We start from the raw sequence: 24,263 nt of genomic DNA on the forward strand, positions 1-24,263 counted from the left end.
GCCCAGCCCTCGCCCGCTCCCCTCTTACCCCAGCCCTCGCCTGCTCCCCTCTTACCCCAGCCCAGCCCTGCCCTCACCCATTCACCTCTTACCCCGCTCCCCTCTTACCCCAGCCAAGCCCAGCCCTCACCCATTCACCTCTTACCCCACTCCCCTCTTACCCCAGCCCAGTTCTCATTCTGCTCACCTCTTACCCCAGCCTTGTCCTCGCCTGCTACCCTCTTACCCCAGCCGAGCTCTCACCTTGCTCCCCTCTTTCCCCTAGCCCAGTTCCCCTCAGACTGCCTTTGGGAAGGTCCCTCCTCCTGCCCCTGACACACTCTCACTGCCCTCTGGTGGTCGCTGTTAAAGGGAGAGGATAGTGGAGAAAACGCGGTCGGAAATGTAAAAATAAATTACATTCGACAAGAGAGGGGAAAAATTAGTAATAACCCAAAAAAATTAGTTAAGCGGAAGCATAACCAAAATAAATTAACACAGGGTGCGAAAAAAAACTCTCCCGAAATAATTAAATTGTTGCTGATATGGCGCCGAACATGCGCTGATATCTGGAAATGTGAATGTAATTGTTTTGAAACAGATACATTACAAGAGCGGTAGGAGGGGTAAGAGTGCGGGAGGGGCCGAGAAGCTGCGGGTTGAAGGTTGGAGTTTTTACAGCAGAGAGAGAGGTGTCAATCGGGCCAAGGTTTGTTTTCACCGTGAGAAGGGGTGGGGGTTTACAAGTGTAAATACATGTTGTGTTTGACATAAACACTGCAATAGAGAGGGGTAAGAGTTCGAGAAATGTATGGACTGTCTGTCTGCTGGCCCACTTATTCCGTGTGTGCTAAAACATCCAGTCTCTCCAGCTGTATGGATTCAGTAGTATTTTTACACGGACTGCATATTGTTTTAATTGGGGGATTTAATGCGTGTTGAGGGTGAGGCTGCATTTTATTTTAATATTTTGGGGTTTTAACATTAGCCAGTGCTGCTGTCATGGTATATTTTGTGAACTCTCCCAATGAATGGGAGGGAATTTAACACCAGAGACTGCAAATTGTTTTCTCCTGTCCCTGCAACTGCTGCTGATTTTAAGTCTGCTTGGTTCAGCTGCTTTTCAACAACAGTAACTCTTCTTGAGTTTGGAAAGTACGCCTCCATGTCAGTTTTCTTTTTTCTTTACCTTTAATTACTTCTGTGCTGAGTGTTGGGAGTTGGCTGAATGTAGAAATGCAATGTTTCAGTAGCAAGCCTCAGGAACATGATTAAAATCCCCCTGTGAAGTGTCTTGAGATGTTTTTCTGTGTTGAAGGGGGCTATATAAAGGCAAATTGTCACTAATATGTGAGCCACACTAATGAGTTTCATAATAATTGCTGTGTTTTTCAAACCGATCGGGATTGTCCTGCTCTTGTATATTTAAGCTGTATTGTGGAGTTCATCTGTAACCATTTTGAACTGAACACAGTGTTGCTGTGGGATGGATGTACTCCGATTGTCGTCTCTTCACAACAGTTCAAAAAGGAATTGTGCAAGTTCCTTACTGTGGCTATATCACTGTGTGCCTTAGGTAGGTGGGATGTTTGGTATGTAACTCATGGTCACTGGGAACTTCTGGAATCTGTTTGATCATCTCGGGGGTTCAAGGAGGAATTTTCCAGATTTTTCTCCCCCTGAATTGTCCTAGGGTTTTATTTTGCTTGTCCCAGGAGATTACACAGCTAAAAGTGGGAGAATGCACTGGGATACATTTTGCTTAATTGTGTCATGACTGTTTGGGACAGGCTTGATGGACCACCTGGTCTTTCCCAGTCCATCCTTTCATATGTTCTGAGACCAGGCTTTAAATATAGGCCACGCTGGGGAGATGAGAGGAACAGACTGGGCCAGTCTCACCTCAGCTCACAGTGAATGAGAAATCATCAGACTTCCTGACTCATGTCCTTCTGGACATTCCTTCATATCTTGCACAGCTGTGGGAGGCAGACAGAGCATGGATTCCATGCCATGCTCTGCCCTTTTATCTTGCTGGACAATAAAAGAAAGCAAGAGAATGCTACCAAGAGGCAGGACTGGGAGGCGGTGGTGTAGTGGTAATGTCACTGGACTTGTAATCCAGAGCCCAGTCTAATGCTCTGGGTACACTGGTTCGAATCCCACCACAGAAAATGGTGAAATTTGAATTCAATTCAAAAGGGAACGAAATCTGAGCAATGTCCACATTCCACAAACAAAAAACAAATTATCCAATTCAGCAACTGAAAGAGCTACAAATTTGGGACTGCCACAACATACTTCTTGGCTCCAGTAGCATCATTTGCTTTTGCAAATAGTCTGAGCATTTTAGTTTTGTGGAAATTGACACATGCTGCCCTGTATATGTGCATCAGTATGTCTCAGAGTAATAGTACCATGTGATCTGAGCTGGGGCTATTTGTTTTTCATACATCTACTTATTGAATCTCTCAAGGCAGACTGAGCAAACAATTACTGATATAGGATCAAGTATAAATTGTTAAACTTTTTATTCTTACATGGGATGTGAGCATTGTTGACAAGGCCAGCATTTGTTGCTCATCCTGTTGAAAAGGTGGTGGTGAGTCACTTCTTGAACCACTGCAGTGCATCTGGTTTAGGTACATCCACAGTGCTGTTAGGAAGGAAATTCCAGGTTTTTAACCCAGTGACGGTGAAGGAACGACAATATAATTCCAAGTCAGGATGGTGTGTGGTTTGGAGGGGAACTTGTAGGTGGTTGTGTTCCCATGCATCTGCTGCTCTTGTCCTTCTAGGCGGTAGAGGTCACGGGTTTGGAAGGTGCTGTCGAAGGATCCTTGGTGAGTTGCTGCAATGCATCTTGTAAATGGTACACACTGCTGCCAGTGTGCTTTGGTGGTGGAGGGAGGAAATGTTTTTTTAAGAACATAAGAAATAGGAGCAGGAGTAGGCCGTTCAGCCCCTCAAGCCTACCCCGCCATTCAATAAGATCATGGCTGATCTGTTCCAGGCCTCAACTCGTCTTTCGGGCCTGCTCTGCCTAACCCTTGACTCCCCGAAATTTCAAAAATCTATCTACCTCCTCCTTAAATACATTTAGTGACCTAGCCTCCACAACTGTCTGAGGTAGAGAATTCCAGAGATTCGCCACCCTCTGAGAGAAGAAATTCCTTCGCATGTCAGTTTTAAATGTGTGCCCCCTTATTCTGTAATTATGTCCCCTAGTTCGAGATTCCCCACTAGTGGAAACATCTTCTCAACATCTACCCTGTGAAGCCCCCTTAAAATCTTATATGTTTCTATAAGATCACCTCTCATTCTTCTAAACTCCAATGAATAAAGGCCTAACCTGTTTCGCCGTTCTTGATAAGACAGCTCCTTCATCCCAGGAATCAGCCTAGTGAACCTTTTCTGAACTGCCTCCAATGCTAGTATATCCTTCTTTAAATACAGGGACCAAAACTGTACACAGTACTCCAGGTGTGGCCTCACCCTGTACAATTGTAACAGGACTTCCCTATTTTTAAACTCTAACCCCCAGCAATAAAGGCCAAAATTCCATTTGCCTTCCTAATTACTTGCTGCACCTGCATGCTAACCTTTTGTGTTTCATGCACAAGAACACCCAGATCCCTCTGTACTGCAGTATTTTGTAGTCTTTCTCCATCTAAATAATCTGTCTTTTTATTCTTCCTACCAAAGTAGATGACCTCATACTTTCCCACATTGAACTCCACCTGCCAAGTTTTTGCCCACTCACTTAACCTATCTATATCTCTTTGCAGATTCTTTGTGTCCTCATCACTACATGCCTTCCCACCTATTTTTGTATGGTCGGCAAATTTGGATACACTACACTCTGTCTCTTCCTCTAAGTCATTAATGTAGATAGTAAATAGTTGAGACTCTAGGACCGATCCTTGTGGCACCCCACTAGTTATGGTTTTCCAACCTGAAAAAAACCCATTGATCCTGACTCTCTGCCTTCTGTGTCTTAGCCAATCCTCAATCCATGCCAACACATTACCTCCAATATCCTGAGCTCCTATTTTGTGCAATAACCTTTTATGTGGCACCTTATCAAACGTCTTCTGGAAATCCAAATACACTAAATCTACTGGTTCACCTGTATCCAGTCTACTTGGTATATCCTCAAAGAACTCTAGCAAATTTGTCAAACGTGATTTCTCTCGTAAAACCATGTTGACTCTCTGATTGCATTATGTTTTTCTAAATGTCCTGCTATTTCTTCCTTAATAATCGACTCAAGCATTTTCCCAATGACAGATGTTAAGCTAACTGGTCTATAGTTTCCTGCTTTCTGTCTCCCTCCTGTCATGAATAGGGGTGTCACATTACCAGTTTTCCAATCCACTGGTACCCTACCGGAATCCAGTGAGTTTTGGTATAGTATGACCAATGCCTCCACTATCTCTACAGCTACTTATTTTAAAACCCTTGGATGCAGGCCATCAGGTCCTGGCGACTTGTCTGCCTTTCGTCCCATCAGTTTGTCCAGCACCTTTTCTCTCATGATAGAGATTGTTACAAGTTCCTCCCTCCCATTTACACCTTGCTCAACTATTATTGTTGGGAAGTTTATAGTGTCCTCCATCGTGAAGACCGATGCAAAACATTGGTTTAAATTACCTGCCATTTCCCTGTTTCCTGTCATTCCCCATTCTCATCCTCTAAGGGCCCCACACTTACTTTAGCTAATCTCTTCCTTTTAATATACCCGTAGAAGCTCTTACTGTTTGTTTTTATATTTCTTGCCAATTTACTCTCATAATCATTTTTCTCCCTCTTTATTAGTTTGTTAATCATCCACTGCTGGTTTCTAAAAACTTCCCAATTCTCTGGCCTACCACTCGTTTTGGCCGATTTGTACGCCTTTGTTTTTGATTTGATACTCTCTTTAACTTCCTTTGTTATCCACAAGTGGTTCACCGTTCTCTTCAAGTCCTTCCTTCTGACTGGAATAAATGTTTGCTGAGTGTTATGAAATATCTGCTTAAAAGTCTGCCACTGCTCATCCACTGACCTTCCCTTTAGTCCATTTTCCCAGCCTGCTTTAGACAACTCTTTCTTCATACTTCTGTAATCCTTGTTTAAGTTGAAGACACTGGTTTGAGACCCGAGTTGCTCACCCTCAAACTGAATTTGAAATTCTACCATGTTATGATCGCTTCCCCCTGAAGGATCCTTAACTGTGAGATCTCTTATTAATCCTACCTCATCACACATTACCAAATCCCTGGTAGATTCTGCAACATATTGCAGGTGGTGGATGGGGTGCCAATCAAGCAGCTGCTTTGTCCTGGATGGTGTCTAGCTTGTTGTTGGAGCTGCACTCGTGCAGGCAAATGGAGAGTATTCCATCACACTCCTGACTTGTGCCTTGTAGATGGTGGACAGGCTTTGGGAAGTCAGGGGTTGAGTTACTCGCTGCAGAATTCCCAGTCTCTGACCTGTTCTTGCAGCCACAGTATTTATATGGCTGTTCCAGTTTAGTTTCTGGTCAGTGGTAACCCCCACGATCTTGGGAGATTCAGCAATAGTAATGCATTGAATGTCAAGGGGAGATAGTTAGATTTCTCTTGTTAGAAATGGTTATTGCCTGGCATTTGTGTGATGCAAATGTTACTTGCCACTTATCAGCCCAAGCCTGAATGCCATCCAGATTTTGCTGCATGTGGACACTGACTGCTTCAGTATTTGAGGAGTCGCCAATGGTGCGGAACACTGTGCAATAAAGGCCTGCTCAGGGGAAAAAAAAACGACCCGAACCCGACACAACTACATCAGACCCGAGCCCGACCCGGCTCAACTCCCTCCATTTTTTCCCGAGCTCTACCTGACCACCGGAATGCTCACTTTACCTACCTTCTGATTCCGAATCTGCAGGAAGCTGCAGCAGGAGCGCGATGACGTCAGAGACGCTCACTGCGCAGACTCAGAATTTCCCTCCTTGACTTCCTGGACTCCCAGCTCAGGTAGGCTTTTCAACTTTTGACACTTACTAAACTCAACTTCCCAGCAGAGCAAAATGTACTACTTACAGTCTGCACCCGAGCCCGAAAGCCTGACCCGGAAGAGCGACTCGACCCAACCCGAGCCCGACACATGTCGTCGGGTCCTGTCGGGTTTGGGTCGCGTAGCAGGCCTTTACTGTGTGAACATCCTTCATCAGCGAATATCCCCACTTCTGACCTTATGATGGAGGGAAGGTCATTAATGAAGCAGCTGAAGATGGTTGGACTTAGGACACTACCCTGAGGAATTCCTGCTTGATGTCCTGGGTCTTAGATGTTTGGTCTTCATCAACCACAACCATCTTCCATTGTGCTAGGTATCACTCCAACCAGTGGAGAGTTTTCCCCCTGATTCCCATTGACTTCAATTTTGATAGGGCAATTTGTGAAAGAATCCAGCTATAATGAGGGATTAAACAGTGAAAAGAATTCATTCCTATGAATGAGGGATTAAAAATTTTAAAAGGGTTCATCTTCCTAAAAGGCTAAAAAAGTTCATGGACATGCCTCTGTTTAAAAAGCTTGCCTCATATTCTATCTATAAAGGCAGCTTCTGATAAGAGCAGTCTGCTCCCAATGTCACAAACCTCATTGCACAGTAAAACATTGATTATATAGTTTGCAAACTGTCACAAAAGCTACCACAGCGTAATAGTTGATAAAATGCTTTTATGCTGATAGCCCCAAACCACAGTGAACTGAATTTTTGACAAAGCTAACCAAAGCCAAAAACTGAATTAGAATTCTGAAACACAGTTAGATGACTTATGAAAATTGACCACCACAAGGCTCGTAGCTTGGCTTTCTTAAAAAATAGTTATGCAACCTTTCTTAGGAATTAAAGAGGAGGAACCTTACCTAGAAATTAAGTTATTTGGGAAATAAAGGGGGAGGAAATTACTTGCAGTTGCAGTAACATCCCCAGATGTAAGAAATTAGTTATGCAACTTTAAATATTGGAAGCACACATTGGATTTTGAGATTAATTGTACTCTCTCCAATGTCTGTCACAGTAATGGTACGACTATTAGAGTGAGGCAATCATAGTTTTCCCCTTCACTAGGACAGAAGTATCTTACTAATTCTGTAGTCTTCTACTCGGCGATTTAAGATAAATATTACTTTAATAATTGGATATCCTACTTAAATATTTTACTGTACAATATTTAGATTTTAAAAATTGGATTCTCTACTGGAAACAAGATTGTACTTTCTTTCTTTTCCTAGAACTATTAACGTTGCGATTGACTGCAATTCACAGTTGGTGAGGCATTCGGTTCTTTAATAAACTTTTATATAAATTAGAATTTATATTGTCTTGCATAGTCTTCTGTATCGCTAACTTGTGAACACATCTCCGTACACTCTCTGGTGGTGAGGTACACTACTGAGGCAAGAGTCCCAGATTCTTATAATATCTGGGTTATTATAATCTGGCTGAAACTTGTTAAAAAGGCTGTCTGGAGGAAAGTAAGATTCTCAGCTGGTTCCTTTCCTTTAGGGAGAGTTAGATCAGTCCTTCTGACCCATTCAAGTGTTTTTAGGATCTGTTTTTCTCGACCTTAAGTTGAGAGTGATCATATAAGAAGTATGCCTGATCTGGAATAGCCCCAAAAAGGGGCTAGGATTCTAATCCACTACACCTTGATGCCACACTAGGTCAAATGCTGCCTTGATGTCACTCTCACCTCACCACTTGAATTCAGCTCTTTTGTCCATGTTTGGACCAAGGCTGTAATGAGGTCTGGAGTGGCCTTGGTGAACCCAAATTGAGCATCAGTGAGCGGGTTGTTGCTGAGTAAATGCAGCTTGTTAGCACTGTCAATGACACCTTACATCACTTTGCTGATGACCGAGGGTAGACTGAAGGGTGGTAATTGGCCGGGTTGGATTTGTCCTGCTTTTTGCGGACAGGACATACCTGGGCAATTTTTCACTTTGCTGGGTAGTTGCCAGTGTTGTAGCTATACTGGAACAGCTTGGCTAGGGGCGCAGCAAGTTCTGGAGCATGTCTTCAGTACTGCTGCCAGGATGTTGTCAGGGCCCATAGAATTTACTGTATCCAGTGCTTTCAGCCGTTTGATGTGGAGTGAATCGAATTGGCTGAAGACTGGCATCTGTGATGCTGGGGACCTCAGGAGGAGGCCGAGATAGATCATCCACTTGGCATTTCTGGCTGAAGATGGTTGCAAATGTTTCAGCCTTGCCTTTTGCACTGACGTGCTGGGCTCCCACATCATCGAGGGTGGGGATCTTTGTGGAGCCTCCTACTCTAGTTCATTTTTAATTGTCCACCACCATTCACGACAGGCTGTGACAGGACTGCAGAGCTTGGATCTGATCCATTGGTTGTGGGATCGCTTAGCTCTGTCTATCGCATGCTGCTTCTGCTGTTTAACATGCATGTAGTCTGTCATAGTCATGACAGCACAGAAGGAGGCCAAACGGCCCATCGCGTCCATGCCGACTCTCTGTCGATCAATCCAATCAGTCCCATTTCCCCGCTATATCCCTGTATCCCTGCAAGTTTATTTCTTTCACGTGCTCATCCAATTTCCTTTTGAAATTAATCATTGTCTCCGCTTCCATCACCCTCGGAGGCAGAGTGCTGCAGATCATTGCCATTCGCTGCTAAAAAAAAGTTCTTCCTCACAACCCCTCTGCATCTCTTGCCCAACACCTTAAATCTGTGCCCCCGAGTTCCTTGTACCATCAGCTAATAGGAACAGCATTTCTTTGTCCACCTTATCTAAACCTGTCACAATCCCGTACACTGCAATCAAATCGCCCCTGCTCCGAGCAGAACAACCCGGCCTCTCCAACCCAAACCCTGAGCCAAATTCGCCATCCCTGGAACCATTCTGGTAAATCTCTTCTCCCTCTGCCTCTGGTTCTTTCACCAATGACCTTAAATTGGTGTTCTCTGGTACTTGATCCTTATGACAATAGGAACAGTTTCCTCGCTCTCTTCCCCTCGCTCGCTTCCCCTCCCGTATTTAAAAGCTTTCTTTGAACACTTTTATTATAAAAATATTGGAGATGAGAAAAAGTGCTGTTTTGGTTGGAAGCAGAGGTTATGTGATTAAACCTCTAGGAATACATCCAACCAGAGCAGGCGACGCAGTACCACTGAACACTGTGCTGTCTGAGCTATGGTTAGTTGCTATGTGACTGAAGTTGACAATGTCAGTACAGTCTGCCAGTTATGCACTGCTTGTTGAAGCATTATGAATATGAGGTCCTGCAGGATGATGGAGGGTGGGTGTTTTATCTGATTCCTGACACAGCATGTCATTGGACTACTGATGGGGAGATATTAAGCATTCCTGGTACTTTTCCCAGAGAAAGAGAAGGGAACTTTCCCCAGGTCATGTTTGTGCATTTCCAGTGACTGACTGTGTGAGTGACATTGGCAGAGGCCTGGGAACAGGCCACCCAGCTGCCCTCTTGGGGAGACCTAAATAGAAAAGAAAGTGCAAATGGAATATTGTCGTTCTCTGCTACATTTAATCTTTTTTGTTTGTTTCTGTTTTGAAAAACTGATATTAAAGCTAAGATTTTTGTTCTCCCCTTCCCTCCCTCTTTTCCCCCCCTCCCCACCACCCCCCAGCCGCAAAGCATTTAAGAATGCCAATCGATTGGATAAGCTATTCCTATGCTGCGATCGTGACAGTGGGTGGCATCCTCGGATACACTCGGAAAGGTAATGTACTCTTATGGATATGGTTAACAATCTTTGTTTGGTACTTTACATGACGAGTACCGATTTGCAAGTCCATTTCATTCTCGCTCATCTGTCCAAAAAGGAGAACTTGCAGTCACCCATCTCTTGATTATTGAGGGTCTGTAAGCTTTTCACCTCCAATGCCTTTATTACCTTGAGTACTCTTCATGTGAAGAATTTCCTTCTGTGACCTAATATGCCATTTGCTGGTTCGAATGTACCTCCCCTTCACCTACTGTTGTGACTCAGTTTGAAGTAGTGCTCCAGATTTGGTTTGTCTATACCATCTATATCTTAAATACTTTGAGATTTCTCATCAGTCCTTTCCTTCATGGACAACGAGCCCTAGTTTCTCTAGTCTTTGCATGTTTTTTAACTGCCCTGATCCATGTTATTTTGGACTGGGCAAAAGTGCCAGTCACACCATTATCCTGCCTCAAAAAAGCAGCGGTGTGGATGCTCCCAATGCCCATATCAGCCATTGTAACAAGCTCAGAGATTAGTCAGTCCACTGCCATTCACTGCTACATTATGGAATTTTTTGTTTGATGCACTAATACCCACAAAGATCCAAGCTGAACTTCTTCAAACTTAATTTTACTTAGAAAATTCTAATGTCATGAGTAAAGACAAAGTTTATTCTTTGTTTGGGCTGGATTCATACCCATATTCCAGAGGTGGAAGATCAGTTGAACCCACTGCACCATCCTCTCTTGTCGGCTGTTTTCAAATTTATAATCTTCATTCTGATTGTATTCTAACCCCTCAAAAATTACCAGTCTGAGCCAGGAGAAATCCTAGTTTCACGATGGCAAGAGCAATAAGCATAGAGCAGCTGTGCTTCCAATTAATTTAATATTAAGGTTTCTTGGAACAGTGTTTCCTGTCTGTTGTATGACTGAGAGACAAAGCCAAAAGACTTTGAGAAAATAAATAATAAAGAAAAAATTTGTACTTTTTTCTTTCTCCAGGGAGTGTGATGTCCTTGGTGTCTGGACTGCTTTTTGGATCTCTGGCAGGATATGGTGCTTACCAAGTTTCAAATGACCCACAAAATGTGAAAATCTCCTTGAGTAAGTTCATGAGTTTGCTGTTCTTCAAATTAAAAAAAAAACATATCTAAAATAAAGTGAATTGATGACATTTAGCAGTCCCTATTTAGGCTGCCTTAATTTAGTGTGTGGGGGTGGGGGGAATGGGGTGGTGATTTACCACCATTTCCTCCTGAGTTTCGATAGAGAGCACTTCTACTGATGCTAGTTGTCCTCTGATACCTCACCTGAGTGGCCACCTTTCACGTGTGAGCTTTTTGACCAGTTGTGGGGTTGAGCCAAATTCTGGCCTCACCTCACATCCACAAATCAACTTTTCTGCACTGGATAGTGCACAGGAGCAGGAATCCTGCCTGATTATTCTCACCACAATGCAAGGCATTAAGAATTAGCATAGAATCCTAACTGATGGCTGAGTTAAGCATTTTTCTTGGCACCAAGCAGGGATCAAGCCTGGATCACTCCTGGTATTTATGACTCTATGACACATTGCACACTGGGCAGTGCATTTTCCAATTGTGCTATAAAAGGAGTTTTCTTCTTGCTTGAAAGATAGATTTGTAGTCAATTCAGAAATAAATATTTCAGTTTTCTGCTGTTTTTAATTGCTTCACACAGCCTCACGAAGACAAAAGTTCCCCCATAAAGCTTAATATCTGAAATTAAGGGAAGTAAAATATAAATTTGAGTTTAATCTGTGCTGTGTACATGCAATGCCCATTTAGACTGGTGGTTCATAGAGAATAAAGCATGAGTCATAGCCAATATTAATCATCTACCTGTGCAGCATTTAAGAGTTATGCAGCAAGCACAACTTCGAGCTCCTTAAGTTTATCATCACCAGGAAGATTATTTGCAGTCATCAACACTTAAGATTGTTCTTCAAGTGAAACCATTTGTCTTGATAGTGTCAATTACCCCATTCCATCTCAATAAGTTGGCCAACTGATAATTGAACTGTTTAATGCTGTATATATGTATATTTTTTCCTGTTTGCCTAGATTAATGCAGGTTGTTCTCAACATAGCTAGATACCCAGCAGTTTGCCTCGGCCACAGTTTCAAACCATTACTTCCTACTGTACCAGCATGACGTTTTCAATTCCCACACTGGCATCTGGCAGCTTCACTGGATGAGATTTTTGATTAGGGTCACATTAAGGGTTGTTTCCTTTTTTTGGACTCAAATCAAGGGATATGGGGATAGGGTGGAAAGGTAGAGTTGAGTTAGAAGATCTGCCATGATATTGAATGGCAGAGCAGGCTCGAAGGGCCATAGGGCATACTCCTGCTTTGGTTTTTATGCTATGTGCCCAATAGGAACTAGAATGAGGCTGCCCAAATTCATTTTGTGTTAACAGCTTGCAGTCAGAGGACCCCTTCGTATTAGTCTGAGGTGGAATTAAATGTCGTCCCAGAGGTGGAAAGCCCAGAGTCTATCTCACTGCATCACCCACTCCACACCAACCTCTCCCTTCTCCCCTGTGCCCCTCCCCCACCCCAGCTTCCTGAAGTATTTCTGCACTTATCCTATTGTTGGAAGTAAAATATCATTTCAACAAATCTTTCAAAATTACTTTGCTGGTTCCTACCAATTTTGGGGACATTAGTATATATTTTAAAAAGGGAAATACTTCTGCAGAATACCAGAATCTTACCCAAAACAAATTACAGAACAATGTGGATCTTGAGTTACCACAGTTGTGATGCAAGTTTTAAATCTTGCTTCAGCCACTGTTTCTTGATGTGTTTTGGTGTTCTTAGTGAAATGTATTTCATTTAAAAAAAAAACTTGTAAGTAAATAGGGGTTAAGGGTAGCTATTCAGAATGGCAAAAGGTGAGAAGTGATGTTCCACTGAAATTGGTGCTGGAACCACTATTGTTCAGAATTTACAATAATGATTTGGACTCAGAAATCGGATGTACACTTTCAAAATTTGCCACTAACACAAATTTGGGAGGTGTGGTAAATACAAAGGAAGAAAGTGACAAAATGCAAAATACATTAATAAGCTTGCAGAATGGATGTGTAATCGGAAAATAAATTCTGTTATAGTATGAAGTGGTGCATTTTGGTAGGAAGGGTAAAGAGACCACGTACTAATTGGATAATAAGAGTCTGAATGGAGTGGAGAAGCAAAGAAACATATGGATTCACAAACAAAAATCACTCAAAGTAGTAAGGACATTTTTTTTAAAAAAAGCAAACGAGGCGCTGGGGTTCATTTCTCGAGGGATAGAATTGAAAAGCAGAGAAGTTATGTGAAACTTGTGTCGACTGGAGCTCTTTTCTCTAGAAAGAGAGGCTGAGGGGTAACTTGGCAGAGGTCCTTAAGATAATGAAAGAGTTTGATGGGGTAGACATAAATAAAATGTTTCCACTTGTAGGGAGTCCAAAACTAGAGGCCATAGATGGAAGGATAGTCATCCATAAATCCAGTAGGAAATTCAGGAGATAAATTTTCATCTAAAGAGTGGTTAGAATGTGGAATGTGCTACCACAAGGAGTAACTGAGGAAAATAGCATAGATGCATTTAAGGGGAAGCAAGATAAGCATGAGGGAGACGGGGATTACAAGTATGTAGAAGGATATGCTGATAGGGTTAGGTGAAGTCGGGTGGGAGAAGGTTCATGTGGACATAAATGCTGGAAGGGGCCAGTTGGGCTGATGGGCCTGTTTCTGTGCTGCACAATTGATGTAACTCTGCGTAATTTGTATTATGCGTTTTTGTTGATTCTTCAGGTAGATTCAACATTGCAGAGGCGAGGCTGTGGAACAGCAATGCATAATGTTGTAGAGTAATCCAAAATTGGCAGAAAGAAAGTCTGAACACAAATAGTATGTGTGTCAGAGTGAGTGGTGTACAAAAAAAATTACACCACTCCTGCTTTGACTGGGATGGAAAAGAGAGATTATAGTACTACAATAAGCTGCTGTTACACTGAAATTGTGGAATTATCCAAGGAATATTCCAACTCTGAAGTAAACATGTTAGCATTTCTGACAATGAGTGCTTCCAGTGTGTTGCTATCCACGTGGCAATGTATTTTTAATGACAGGAAGATTTCTAACAGTCAAAATATAATTATTAATATTTTTGCCTCAAATTTGTAGATGCACAAATTACTTGCTTCTTCTGTTTGCCTAAATATTCTTTTCCCTTCAATAATAGTAACTGCAGGAATTTTGACCGCAGTAATGGGAGTGCGCTATAGAAAGTCTGGAAAGTTAATACCTGCCGGTCTCATCGCTGGTATCAGGTAATACTTCAAACTCTGCTTCAGACTTCGATTTAATGTACAACAAATCAAATGAAACTTTAACTAATTATATCACATCTCAGAATTTGCTGGTGACACAAATGTGAGGAGGCGCATTTTAAAAAAAACATAAAATTAATTTCAGGGGACCATAGGTTAGAGAATGAGCATAAAAACAAAATGTTCTGGAAAAACTCAGCAAGTCTGTCAGCATCTGTGGAGAGAGAAGCAGAGTTAACGTTTCAGGTCCATGACCTTTCATCAGTACTGGCAAAGGTTAGAAATGTAATAGGATTTAAACAAGAAAAGTGGGTGGTATTGGGGGTGGGCGGGAAGAGAACAAAAGGGAAGGTGTGTGATAGGACAGAGGGCCTGAGAGATTAACTGACCGGGTCATGGGATAAAGGCAAAGACAATGTGCTAATGGTGTGCTGAAAGACAAAGCATGAGTGCAGAGAGTGTGTTAATTACAGAATAATGAGCAGCCCTAGCCAAAAGCACAAACATGAAAAAAACAGTAGGCAGGCACATGGTAAAAAAAAAGATGGAATAAAATAAAAATAAAAAAGGACCAATCATGCTCTGAAATTATTGAACTCAATGTTCAGTTCGGCAGGCTGAATTGGAAAATAAGGTCGCATGCCTAATTGGAAAATAAGGTGCTGTTCCTTGAGCTTGCATGGATGGTCACTGGAACACTGCAGCAAGCCCAGGACAGAGATGTGGGCATGAGAGCGGCGGGGGGAGGGGCGGGGGGAGTGTTGAAATGGCAAGCGACCAGAAGCTCGGGGTCCTGTTTTCAGACTGAGTGGAGGTGTTCCGCAAAGTGGTCACCCAGTCTGCGTTTGGTCTCCCCAGTGTAGAGGAGACCACATTGTGAGCAGCGAATACATTAAACGACATTGAAAGAAGTACAAGTAAATCGCTGCTTCACCTGAAAGGAGTGTCTGAGGCATTGGATAGTGAGGAGAGGAGGTAAATGGGCAGGTATTACACCTCCTGCAATTGCATGGGAAGGTGCCGTGGGAAGGGGACGAGGTGTTGGGGGTAATGGAGGAGTGGACCAGGAGGTCACGGAGGGAATGATCCCTTCGAAATGCTGACGGGAGGGGAAGATGCATTCGGTGGCAACATGCGGATGATGGCGGAAATGGTGGAGGATGATCCTTTGGATGTGGAGGCTGGTGGGGTGGAAAGTGAGGACAAGGGGAACCCTGTCGCGATCCTGGCAGGGAGGGGAAGGGGTGAGGGCAGAAGTGTGGGAAATGGGGCGGATGCGGCTGAGGGCCCTGTCAACCGCAGTGGGGGGGAATCCTCTGTTGAGGAAAAAGGAAGACATATCAGAAGCGCTGTTGTAGAAGGTTGCTTCATCAGAGCAGATGCATTAGAGATGGAGAAATTGGGAGAATGGAATGGAGTCCTTTCAGGAGGCAGGGTGTGAAGAAGTGTAGTCGAGGTAGCTTTGGGAGTCGTGGGCTTATAATGAATATTAGTGGACAGCCTATCCCCAGAGATGGAGACAGAGAGGTTGAGGAAGGGGAGGGAAGTGTCGGAGATAGACCAGGTAAAGGTGAGAGAAGGGTGGAAATTGGAAGCAAAGTTGATAAAGTTTTCAAGTTCAGGACGGGAGCAGGATATGGCACCAATACAGTCGTCAATGAACTGGAAAAAGAGTTGGGGGCCTGAGTAGGACTGAAACAAGGAATGTTCGACATACCCCACAAAAAGACAGGTGTAACTAGGACTCATGCAGGTACCCATAGCAACACCTTTGGTTTGAAAGAAGTGAGTGGAGTTAAAGGAGAAGTTGTTCAACGTGAGAACAAGTTCAACCAGGCAGAGGAGGGTGGTGGTGGATGGGGACTGGGTAGGCCTCTGTTCAAGGAAGAAGCGGAGAACCCTCAGACGGTCCAGGTGGGAGATGGAGGTGTGGAGAGATTGGACGTCCATAGTGAAGAGGAGACGCTTAGAGCCAGGAAACTGGAAATTGTCAAAACGATGTAGTGTGTCAGAAGTGTCACAAATGTAGGGGGAAGAGACTAGACCAGAGGAGAAAAGATAGTCCAGTTAGGAAGAAATAAGTTCAGTGGGGCAGGAACAGGCTGAAACGATGGGCCTCCCATGACAGCCCTGTTTGTGGATTTTAGGAAGGAGGTAGAAGCAGCTGTCCAGGGTTGCGGGACTATGAGGTTGGAAGCCGTAGCGGGACGATCTCCAGAGGAGATGAGGTCAGTGACAGTCCTGTAGACAGTAGCTTGATGTTCTGTGGTGGTGTCATGATCCAGGGGGAGGTAGGAAGAAGTGTCTGAGAGTTGGTGCTCAGCCTCTGCAAGGTAGAGGTCGGTACGCCAGACAACAACAGCACCATCTTTGTCAGCAGGTTTAATCATAATGTCGGGGTTAGACGTGCGAGAACAGAGTACAAGTTCGGAGGGAGATGGGTTAGAGTGAGTGAGTGAGTAGAGTGGAGTGGAGAAATTGAGACGGCCAATGTCTCGCCGACAGTTCTCAATGAAAAGATCAAGAGTGAGTAAGAGGCCAGAGGGAGGGGTTCAGGTGGTTTACAGCCTACTGGAATGAACATTGAGTTCAATAATTTCAGAGCATGACTGGCCCTTTTTAAAATTTTTATTATATTTTGTTTTGTTCCATTTTTTTTAACCATTTTTTTATGTTTGTGCTTTTGGCTAGGGCTGCTCATTATTCTGTCATTAACACTCCCTCTGCCCTAATGCTTTGTCTTTCATCACACCATTAGCACATTCTCTTTGTCCCATGACCTTGTCTGTTAATCTCTCTGGCCCTCGGTCCGAACACACATTGTCCCCTTGTTCTCTTACCACCCCCCATTCCCACTTTACATGTTCAAAATCCATTACATTTCTAAACGTTGCCTGTTCTGATGAAAGGTCACAGATCTGAAGCAGTTGTTCTGCTTTCTCTCTACAGATGCTGACAGACCTGCTGTGGATTTCCAGCACTTACTGTTTTTATTTCGGATTTCCACCATCCGCAGTATTTTGCTTTATTTTAGAGAATGGGCAGATAGATGGCAGACATAAACTTAATGTAGAGAAGTTTGAAGCAATTTGCGTTGAGGGGGCAAAGAAGAAAAAGAAATGGGAGTAAAACTCAAATGGTAAGATGCTGAGGGGGGTGTGAACGAAGTGGGACTCTGGAATACAAATTCCTGAACAAAGACTAGGTGCCTGGGAATTGTTGACCCTGTTATGGCTTTAACCTGCTCCTATCCTGTGAGTGACTGAGGCACAGAGTGGCAGAAGCCTTTGGAAAAACCGTTGCAGTTCACATTTGTAGTCCTTGTAACCATGCTATCCAAGTTTATGAATAGTAAAATCTCTAAAATTCTCTTCTTTCTTGCAGCTTTTTCATGGTTCTACGGCTGGCAATTGTGATGCTTTAAATCTACAATCAACAATGTAGTACAGAATTGTTATAAGTGCTTTTACTCTGTGATCATCTTTTAAATGGTAATTATTCTACAAAATAATTCTAGAGAAGTCAAACTTGATACAAAGTAACACTAGCCTTTTACTTTAATCATAGGGAGATCTAGTGTAACAATAATTGTTCTTTGCATTTATATTACTTGGTGTACTACTGAACACAGTTGGGTCAAGGTTTTAGCTTACATTGGCATCAATTCCCTTAAAGTTCTTTTTTTGATGGCATCACTGATGAAGCTAATTCCTAGACCTATGTATAAAACAGATATATAAACATTACCAGATGTAGATGTACAGATATTATGGGACCTTAATACGTTTTGTCCTTACTAAATTTTTGAATCAATGTAATACATTCCACATGCAGTTGACTAAACTTTTCTGAACGTATTGGTTCATTTGATTTTAAAACACAGCTGTGCACTTTTTGTTAGTTCTATTAGGGCTGAGTCTAAGGTGAAAGCTTAAGGTGACTCTTAAAAGGATAACCACAAGCTACAGAATTGCATTCACTTTTTTCCACCGAGTGCAGCATGTGCCTGATCAAATTTTCTGTCTGTGGGTAAGTGAAGTTCCTTGAGCACTGCCAGATAATGTAAGATAAATGGATGAAGCAAAGAGTAGAGCCTTTATCAGGCCAACATATCTTGACTAAACATGAATTACATCAATACAACGCTGTTTATTAAAAATGGAGATTTATTTTAAAATGAAAAATGAATGCAACAGTCTTTTAGAAGTAGTTACTGAAAGAGCTCCTAACCTCAGTTTTAGCACAAAATTCTCAATTACCTCACTGTTAGTGAACTAAAAACCTGGTCCAGGCAAATGCACTGGGTTTTATCTTTGAGACTTTTCAGCACCTGCTCCTGTAGTACTTTTAGTTACAGGTTTACACACTGCAGGCATTCGCACATGCAGTGACCTAACGCTTCTGATATACAATCAGTACTTCAGGGACCTACAGGAAGTGAAGGATGCAAAACAATGCCACTTATGTCAGAGTAACAAGATTATACCTACTCTTAGCAGTGCCCACTGTATATGCACAGGCAAATTAGTGCAGATGGTGCTGTGTTTATGTAGGAAGATTGGGACTCCAGTTATTGAAGGAAATTACAGCATCCAGTTTCTGCAGCCAGCCACACATGCAGAAATCTACATGACTGCAGTATCCAACTAGCCCAAGAAAGGTTTGAGCCCACAAGGTCCACACTGACTAATTTCCGTGTCTCAGTGTGATGCACTTCAGTTTAGGTGTTGCTGTGCTGGCTGTAGCAGTTATACTGGAGTTGGAACATCCTTCCATGAACCCCAGGTGTGGTGATCTATGACTTACTGTGTGAATTTCATGCCAATTTTATGCTAACATATGACTAAGTGTAAGTGAGTAAATATTTCCTTCCAGTGTAATCGTTCTAGTTTAGTTTAGAGATACAGCACTGAAACAGGCCCTTCGGCCCACCGAGTCTGTGCCGACCATCAACCACCCATTTATACTAATCCTACACTAATCCCATATTCCTATCACATCCCCACCTGTCCCTATATATTTCCCTACCACCTACCTATACTAGGGGCAATTTATAATGGCCAATTGTTCTCTACTCTTAGAAAGCCTAGCCTGATAATTGTGCCTCAGATTATCATTATCTTCGTGAGAAATTAGCCTATTATTTCTTTGTATGAAACCAATGCCTGTGTTTTCCTATCTGGACTGTTTCATTTGATCAATAGACCTATTGCAGTAAACAGAATGCTAAGTTTAGATGGTAACTTTAAACAAAATTGATACCCAGAGGAGTTACCTGCCTTGATTCTTGCTTTTATCTCTCCAAGAGTCACAAAAACCAGAATACAGACACTGCTGAGGAACATTTCTGAAAGGGAAATAGAAAGACTTGCATTTATATAATACCTTTCGTGACCACAGAACATCCCAATGCACTTTACAGCCAATGAAGTACTTTTGAAATGTAGTCGCTGTTGTAATGTAGAATTGATGGCAGCCAATTTGCACACAGAAAGCTCCCACAAACAGCACTGGTCTAATGGCCAGATACATTTTTTGTAATGTTGATTGAGGGGTAAATATTGGCTAGGACACTGGGGCTAACTTCCCCTGCTCTTCGAAATAGTGCCAAGTGATCATTTAAGTCAACCTGACAGGGCAGATGGGGCCTCAGTTTAAGATCGCAGCCAAAAAAACTTCATCTCTGATATTGACTCAGTGCTGCACTGGAGAGTCAACTTTGATTTTCATCCTGAAGTCCTGAAGTAGGTCTTGAACCCACAACCCTCTCACTCAGGCAAGAGTACTGCTGACACTACTGAACCTATCTATTTCAGTCAAGTCATGTTGCCAGCATAGAAGAGTAAGAATACTCGCATCCTTTTCCAAAATGTATCAAAAGCGATCTCCGATGACCATGAAAGCTGCTGGATTATTATTAAAAATCCAACAAGCTTATGAATATTCCTCAGGAGAGGGTATCTGTCACCCCTGCCTGGTCTGGTCTTCAGTCTCACTATGCTAATGACTCTTAATGCCCTCATGACAACTGGGAATAGGTAATGAAAGCCATCTTGCCATATCACCCATGTCAAAAGAATATATATTTTTTTAAGTCCCAGGTTTAAGCACAGTGTATTAAAGACAGCTGTTTGTCATTTCTCTGTCCTATATGTAGATATCTATATGGACCTGGAATTGTGCTGCTGTAATTTTAACAGCTTGAGACCAAATTAATGCCAGTTTCAAAGTAAATTGATTCTTCTCCAATGAATACACTGAGTTTTCCTTTATCCTCAAAATGAAGATTTGAATACATTTTCACTCTGGCAGCTTGCTGATGACTGCTGCTAATGAGGTTGGTATGAGTGTGATCAGGAGAAAGCGAGCTGTGCATCATTTGCATGGGATATGATACTGATCAAAGGTCAGTTGGTCTGTCAGACAACACTTCAGAATTGTGCTGCAGTCTAATCCTAACCATCTCTCAACTATTCAACACGAGCATGTCTGTTTGAACACAAATCATGGCACCCCCAAATTTCAGTTGAAAGTTTGTGAATAAAGTGATGCTGTTTAGTTTTAGTTTTTTAGTTTTAGAGATACAGCACTGAAACAGGCCCTTCGGCCCACCGAGTCTGTGCCGACCATCAACCACCCATCTATACTAATCCTACACTAATCCCATATTCTTACCACATCCCCACCTGTCCCTCTATTTCCCTACCACCTACCTATACTAGGGGCAATTTATAATGGCCAATTTACCTACCAACCTGCAAGTCTTTTGGCTTGTGAGAGGAAACCGGAGCACCCGGAGAAAACCCACACACACACACAGGGAGAACTTGCAAACTCCACACAGGCAGTACCCAGAATTGAACCCGGGTCGCTGGAACTGTAAGGCTGCGGTGCTAACCACTGCGCCACTGTGCGTTTGCATATTATATCACGCTCCTTTGTTTTAGAGTTACTGCCCTGCTCTTGCAGTATTACAGCAGCTTCAGAGGAAATTAGGTACATACATAATTCAAAATACTTTCAGGTAATTGTTAAAACAAGAAGTCTGAATGTAGCTGCGATGGAATGTTCATCACCCACTCATCACATGATGATCTCAGCATTGTAATGCACAAAGTACATACAAACAATTGCTTGATATGAAGCTGAAGTGTTTGCAATAGTATGTCAAATCATAGAATAGTACAGCATAGAAGGAGGGCATTCAGCCTGTCAAGCCTGCACCGGCTCTTTTTTTCCATATTCTTGCTATTTTTTCTCTGTCTAAAGTTTAGTTAATCCCTTTTGAAGGCTACTATCAAATCTGTATCCATTGCCCTACCAGGCAGCGCATTCATAAAGATGTTCCTCATTTCGTCTCTGGTTCTTTTTCCAGTCGACTTAAATCTGTGCCTTCTGGTTATGAACCCTTCAGCCATTGAAAAGAGTTTCTCTTTAAAATCATCAAGGGTTTAGATAGCGAAAAATAAAGACCTTTATCAAATGTCTTCTTCGCCTTCTCTGCTGCAAGGAGAATAAATCCCAGCTTCTCCAATCTATCCATGTAACTGTAATCTCTCATCCTGGGAACAATTCCATTAAATCTCTCCTCTACCTTCTCCAAATTCTTCTCAAACATGTTGATGTGTGATGCCCAAAATTGAACACAACACTGCAGCTGGGGACAAAGTAATGTCTTATATAGGTTTAGAAGGACTTCCTGGCTTTTGTACTCTGTCGCTGTTCATAAAAGGCCAGGATCACATTGGCTTTATTAACTGCTGTGTTAATGTGACCTACCTTCAAAGATTTGTGCACAAATGCCTCCAGGTCCCTCTGTTCTTGCACCATTTTAAAATTGTGCCATTTGGCATATATTGTTCTCATTCTTCCTATCAAAATGTATCACATCACACTTCACTGCATTGAATTTTATCTGCCATATTTTCATCCATTCCACCAGCCTGTCTATGTCCTCTTGAAGCCTATTACTGTCTTCCTCACTAATACACTTCCAAGTTTTGTGTCATCTGCAAATTCCACCATGATCTAATTGGAATGAGACTTTGTTTCATCTCTTGACAGTTTTATTTTTAAAACTGAACTGCATGCAGTTTAACACCATTTTGGCGAAGGATATTAACATTTTGTGGAGGGCTCAAAAGACTATTCCAACACTTTTGAGGCTCTGTGTTTTGATGAGATTTAAAGACCTGAACAGTATTTTAACTGGAGAAAATAAATGTGAGGCAAGATTCAAATCTTCAAAACCTTGGGAATGAAAGGATGCTTGAACTCTGATAATGGAACTAAAGGCCCTGGATATACAACTAATAAGCCTAAAGAAAGGAGGAATTTCTCTTCCCCTTCACCCCCCCACCCCCCAACCCAAACAATGGATCTAGAGGATTGACTAAACTAAAACAGTTAATATGTGCATTTAGTACTACCCAACAAAATAATTAGCATCAAGGAATGAGCTGGGGGTTACAAAGTTAAGTATTGCTTTAATTAATGCTACAGAATGGGATAGTTTCTCAATTGTTGCTGGGACTGTAGAAATGTGCCAAAGCTGGTAACCAGTTAAGGGTGTGTGTCATAGTTCTAAAATTTATCTGCACATTGTTTTGTTTGATTTGCCTTTGGGAGGTAGGCAGGAAGGAGCTTGCAAAACATTTGCCCAAGTTGGCTAAAGTCCAAGTTAGAATCTGTTTTACCTGGCCTGTAAAAAGACCTTGAAGAGGGCAGAGCAGCAGAGTGGAGTGAGTGTGAGAAAGGTTTTTTAAAAAAAAGTAAAAGTATCATCAGCACAGGGGAGGATGTTGACTGGTGAGTTATTTTTTAAAGAAAAGTCTTTAGTTTATTTCTGTTAAGTTTAGTTGGTCTAATAAATAGAGGCATGGCAAGGCTCCTCAGTCCCATGGAATGCACATCCTGTAACATGTGGGGACTCCAGGATGCTTCTGGTGCCCTGGACAATTACATGTGCAGGAGGTATTGTGAGCTGGAGGAGTTCAAGCTCCAGCTTTTGGAGCTTGAGCAGAAGCTGGCGTCGCTGCAGTGCATCTGCGAGGCTGAGAGCTCGTGGATAGCATATTTCTGGATGTGGTCACCCTGCGGCCAGAGAAGGAATGGGTGACTGGCAGGGAGTCAAGGAGGACCAAGCAGGTAGTGCAGGAGTCCCCCAAGTGCTCCTGGCTCTCCAGTAAGTATTCATTTCTGAATATTGGTGAGAGTGATGGTTCCTCTGGGGAGTGCAGCCTGAGCCAAGTCCATGGCACTACAGCTGGCTCAGCTGTATAGTGGGGCAGGAGGAAGAGTGGGAAAGCAATAGTGATAGGGGAACAGACAAGCATTCCTGCAGCAGTAGATGTGAATCCAGGATAGTATGTTGCCTCCCTGCTGCCAGGATCAAAGATGTCACTGAGCTGCTGCAGAGCATTCTGAATGGGGGGGTGGGATGTGATGAACAGCCAGCAGTCGTGGTCCATATCAATACCAAGACAGAAACAGGGATGAGGTCCTGCAGGCAGATTTTAGGGAGCCAGGAAGGAAACTAGCAAGCAGAACCTTAAATGTAGTAATCTCTGGATTATTCCCTGTGCCACATGCTATATAAATAGGAGGACCGAGAAGATGAATGCTTGGCTGAAGAGATGGTGCAGGTGGGAGGGCTTTAGATTCCTGGGGCATTAGGAGAAATTCTGGGGATAATGGGGCCTGTACAGGCTGGACGGTATACACCTGAACAAAGCTGGGACCAATGTTCTTGCAGGGCAGTTGGCTAGTGCTATTGGGAAGGGTGTAAACCAACTTGGCAGGGAATGGGAACCAGGAGGTAACAAAAGAAAAACAAGCTGTGCAAAGAATTGGGAAAAACTGATAGCACTAGACTGAGAAATGGTAGGGCGTTAGATGGGGTCAGTACGAGGGAATGAAATAAGGAATAAATTAGGTTTACTAATTGGGGGGGGGGGGGGGGGGGAGGAGAGAGACAGTGGCGTAGTGGTAATGTCACTGGACTAATGATCCAGAGGCCCAGGATAATGCCCTGGGGACACAGGCTCAAAACCCACCATGGCAGTTGGTGGAATTTAAATTCAATGAATAAAAATTGAAAGCTAGTATCAAAATGGTGCCATGAAACTATCATTGATTGTCGTAAAAACCTATCTAATGTCCTTTAGGGAGGGAAATCTGCTTTCCTTGCCTGGTCTGGCATAGATGTG

The 24,263-nt window shown here is 42.8% G+C and overlaps 1 protein-coding gene across 3 annotated transcripts; it reads left to right on the forward strand.

The window, feature by feature from the left end:
• The first annotated feature begins 597 nt into the window (after positions 1 to 597).
• tmem14a (transmembrane protein 14A) lies at positions 598 to 23,974 on the forward strand. 3 transcript variants are annotated; one of them, XM_068021599.1, is made up of 5 exons: positions 598 to 688; positions 9,628 to 9,720; positions 10,713 to 10,814; positions 13,968 to 14,055; positions 17,440 to 23,974. In XM_068021599.1, the coding sequence occupies exons 2-5, from the start codon at positions 9,645 to 9,647 to the stop codon at positions 17,477 to 17,479; spliced, it is 306 nt and encodes a 101-aa protein (XP_067877700.1). In that variant the 5' UTR covers positions 598 to 688; positions 9,628 to 9,644; the 3' UTR covers positions 17,480 to 23,974. The 3 variants fall into 3 exon arrangements, with proteins under 3 accessions (XP_067877700.1, XP_067877691.1, XP_067877708.1); XM_068021590.1 differs by lacking the exon at positions 598 to 688 and adding an exon at positions 747 to 923; XM_068021607.1 differs by lacking the exon at positions 598 to 688 and adding an exon at positions 7,258 to 7,281.
• Positions 23,975 to 24,263: the final 289 nt, after the last annotated feature.

Source organism: Heterodontus francisci, chromosome 3 (genome assembly GCF_036365525.1).
Source record: "Heterodontus francisci isolate sHetFra1 chromosome 3, sHetFra1.hap1, whole genome shotgun sequence".
Classification (NCBI taxonomy): Eukaryota; Metazoa; Chordata; class Chondrichthyes; order Heterodontiformes; family Heterodontidae; genus Heterodontus; species Heterodontus francisci.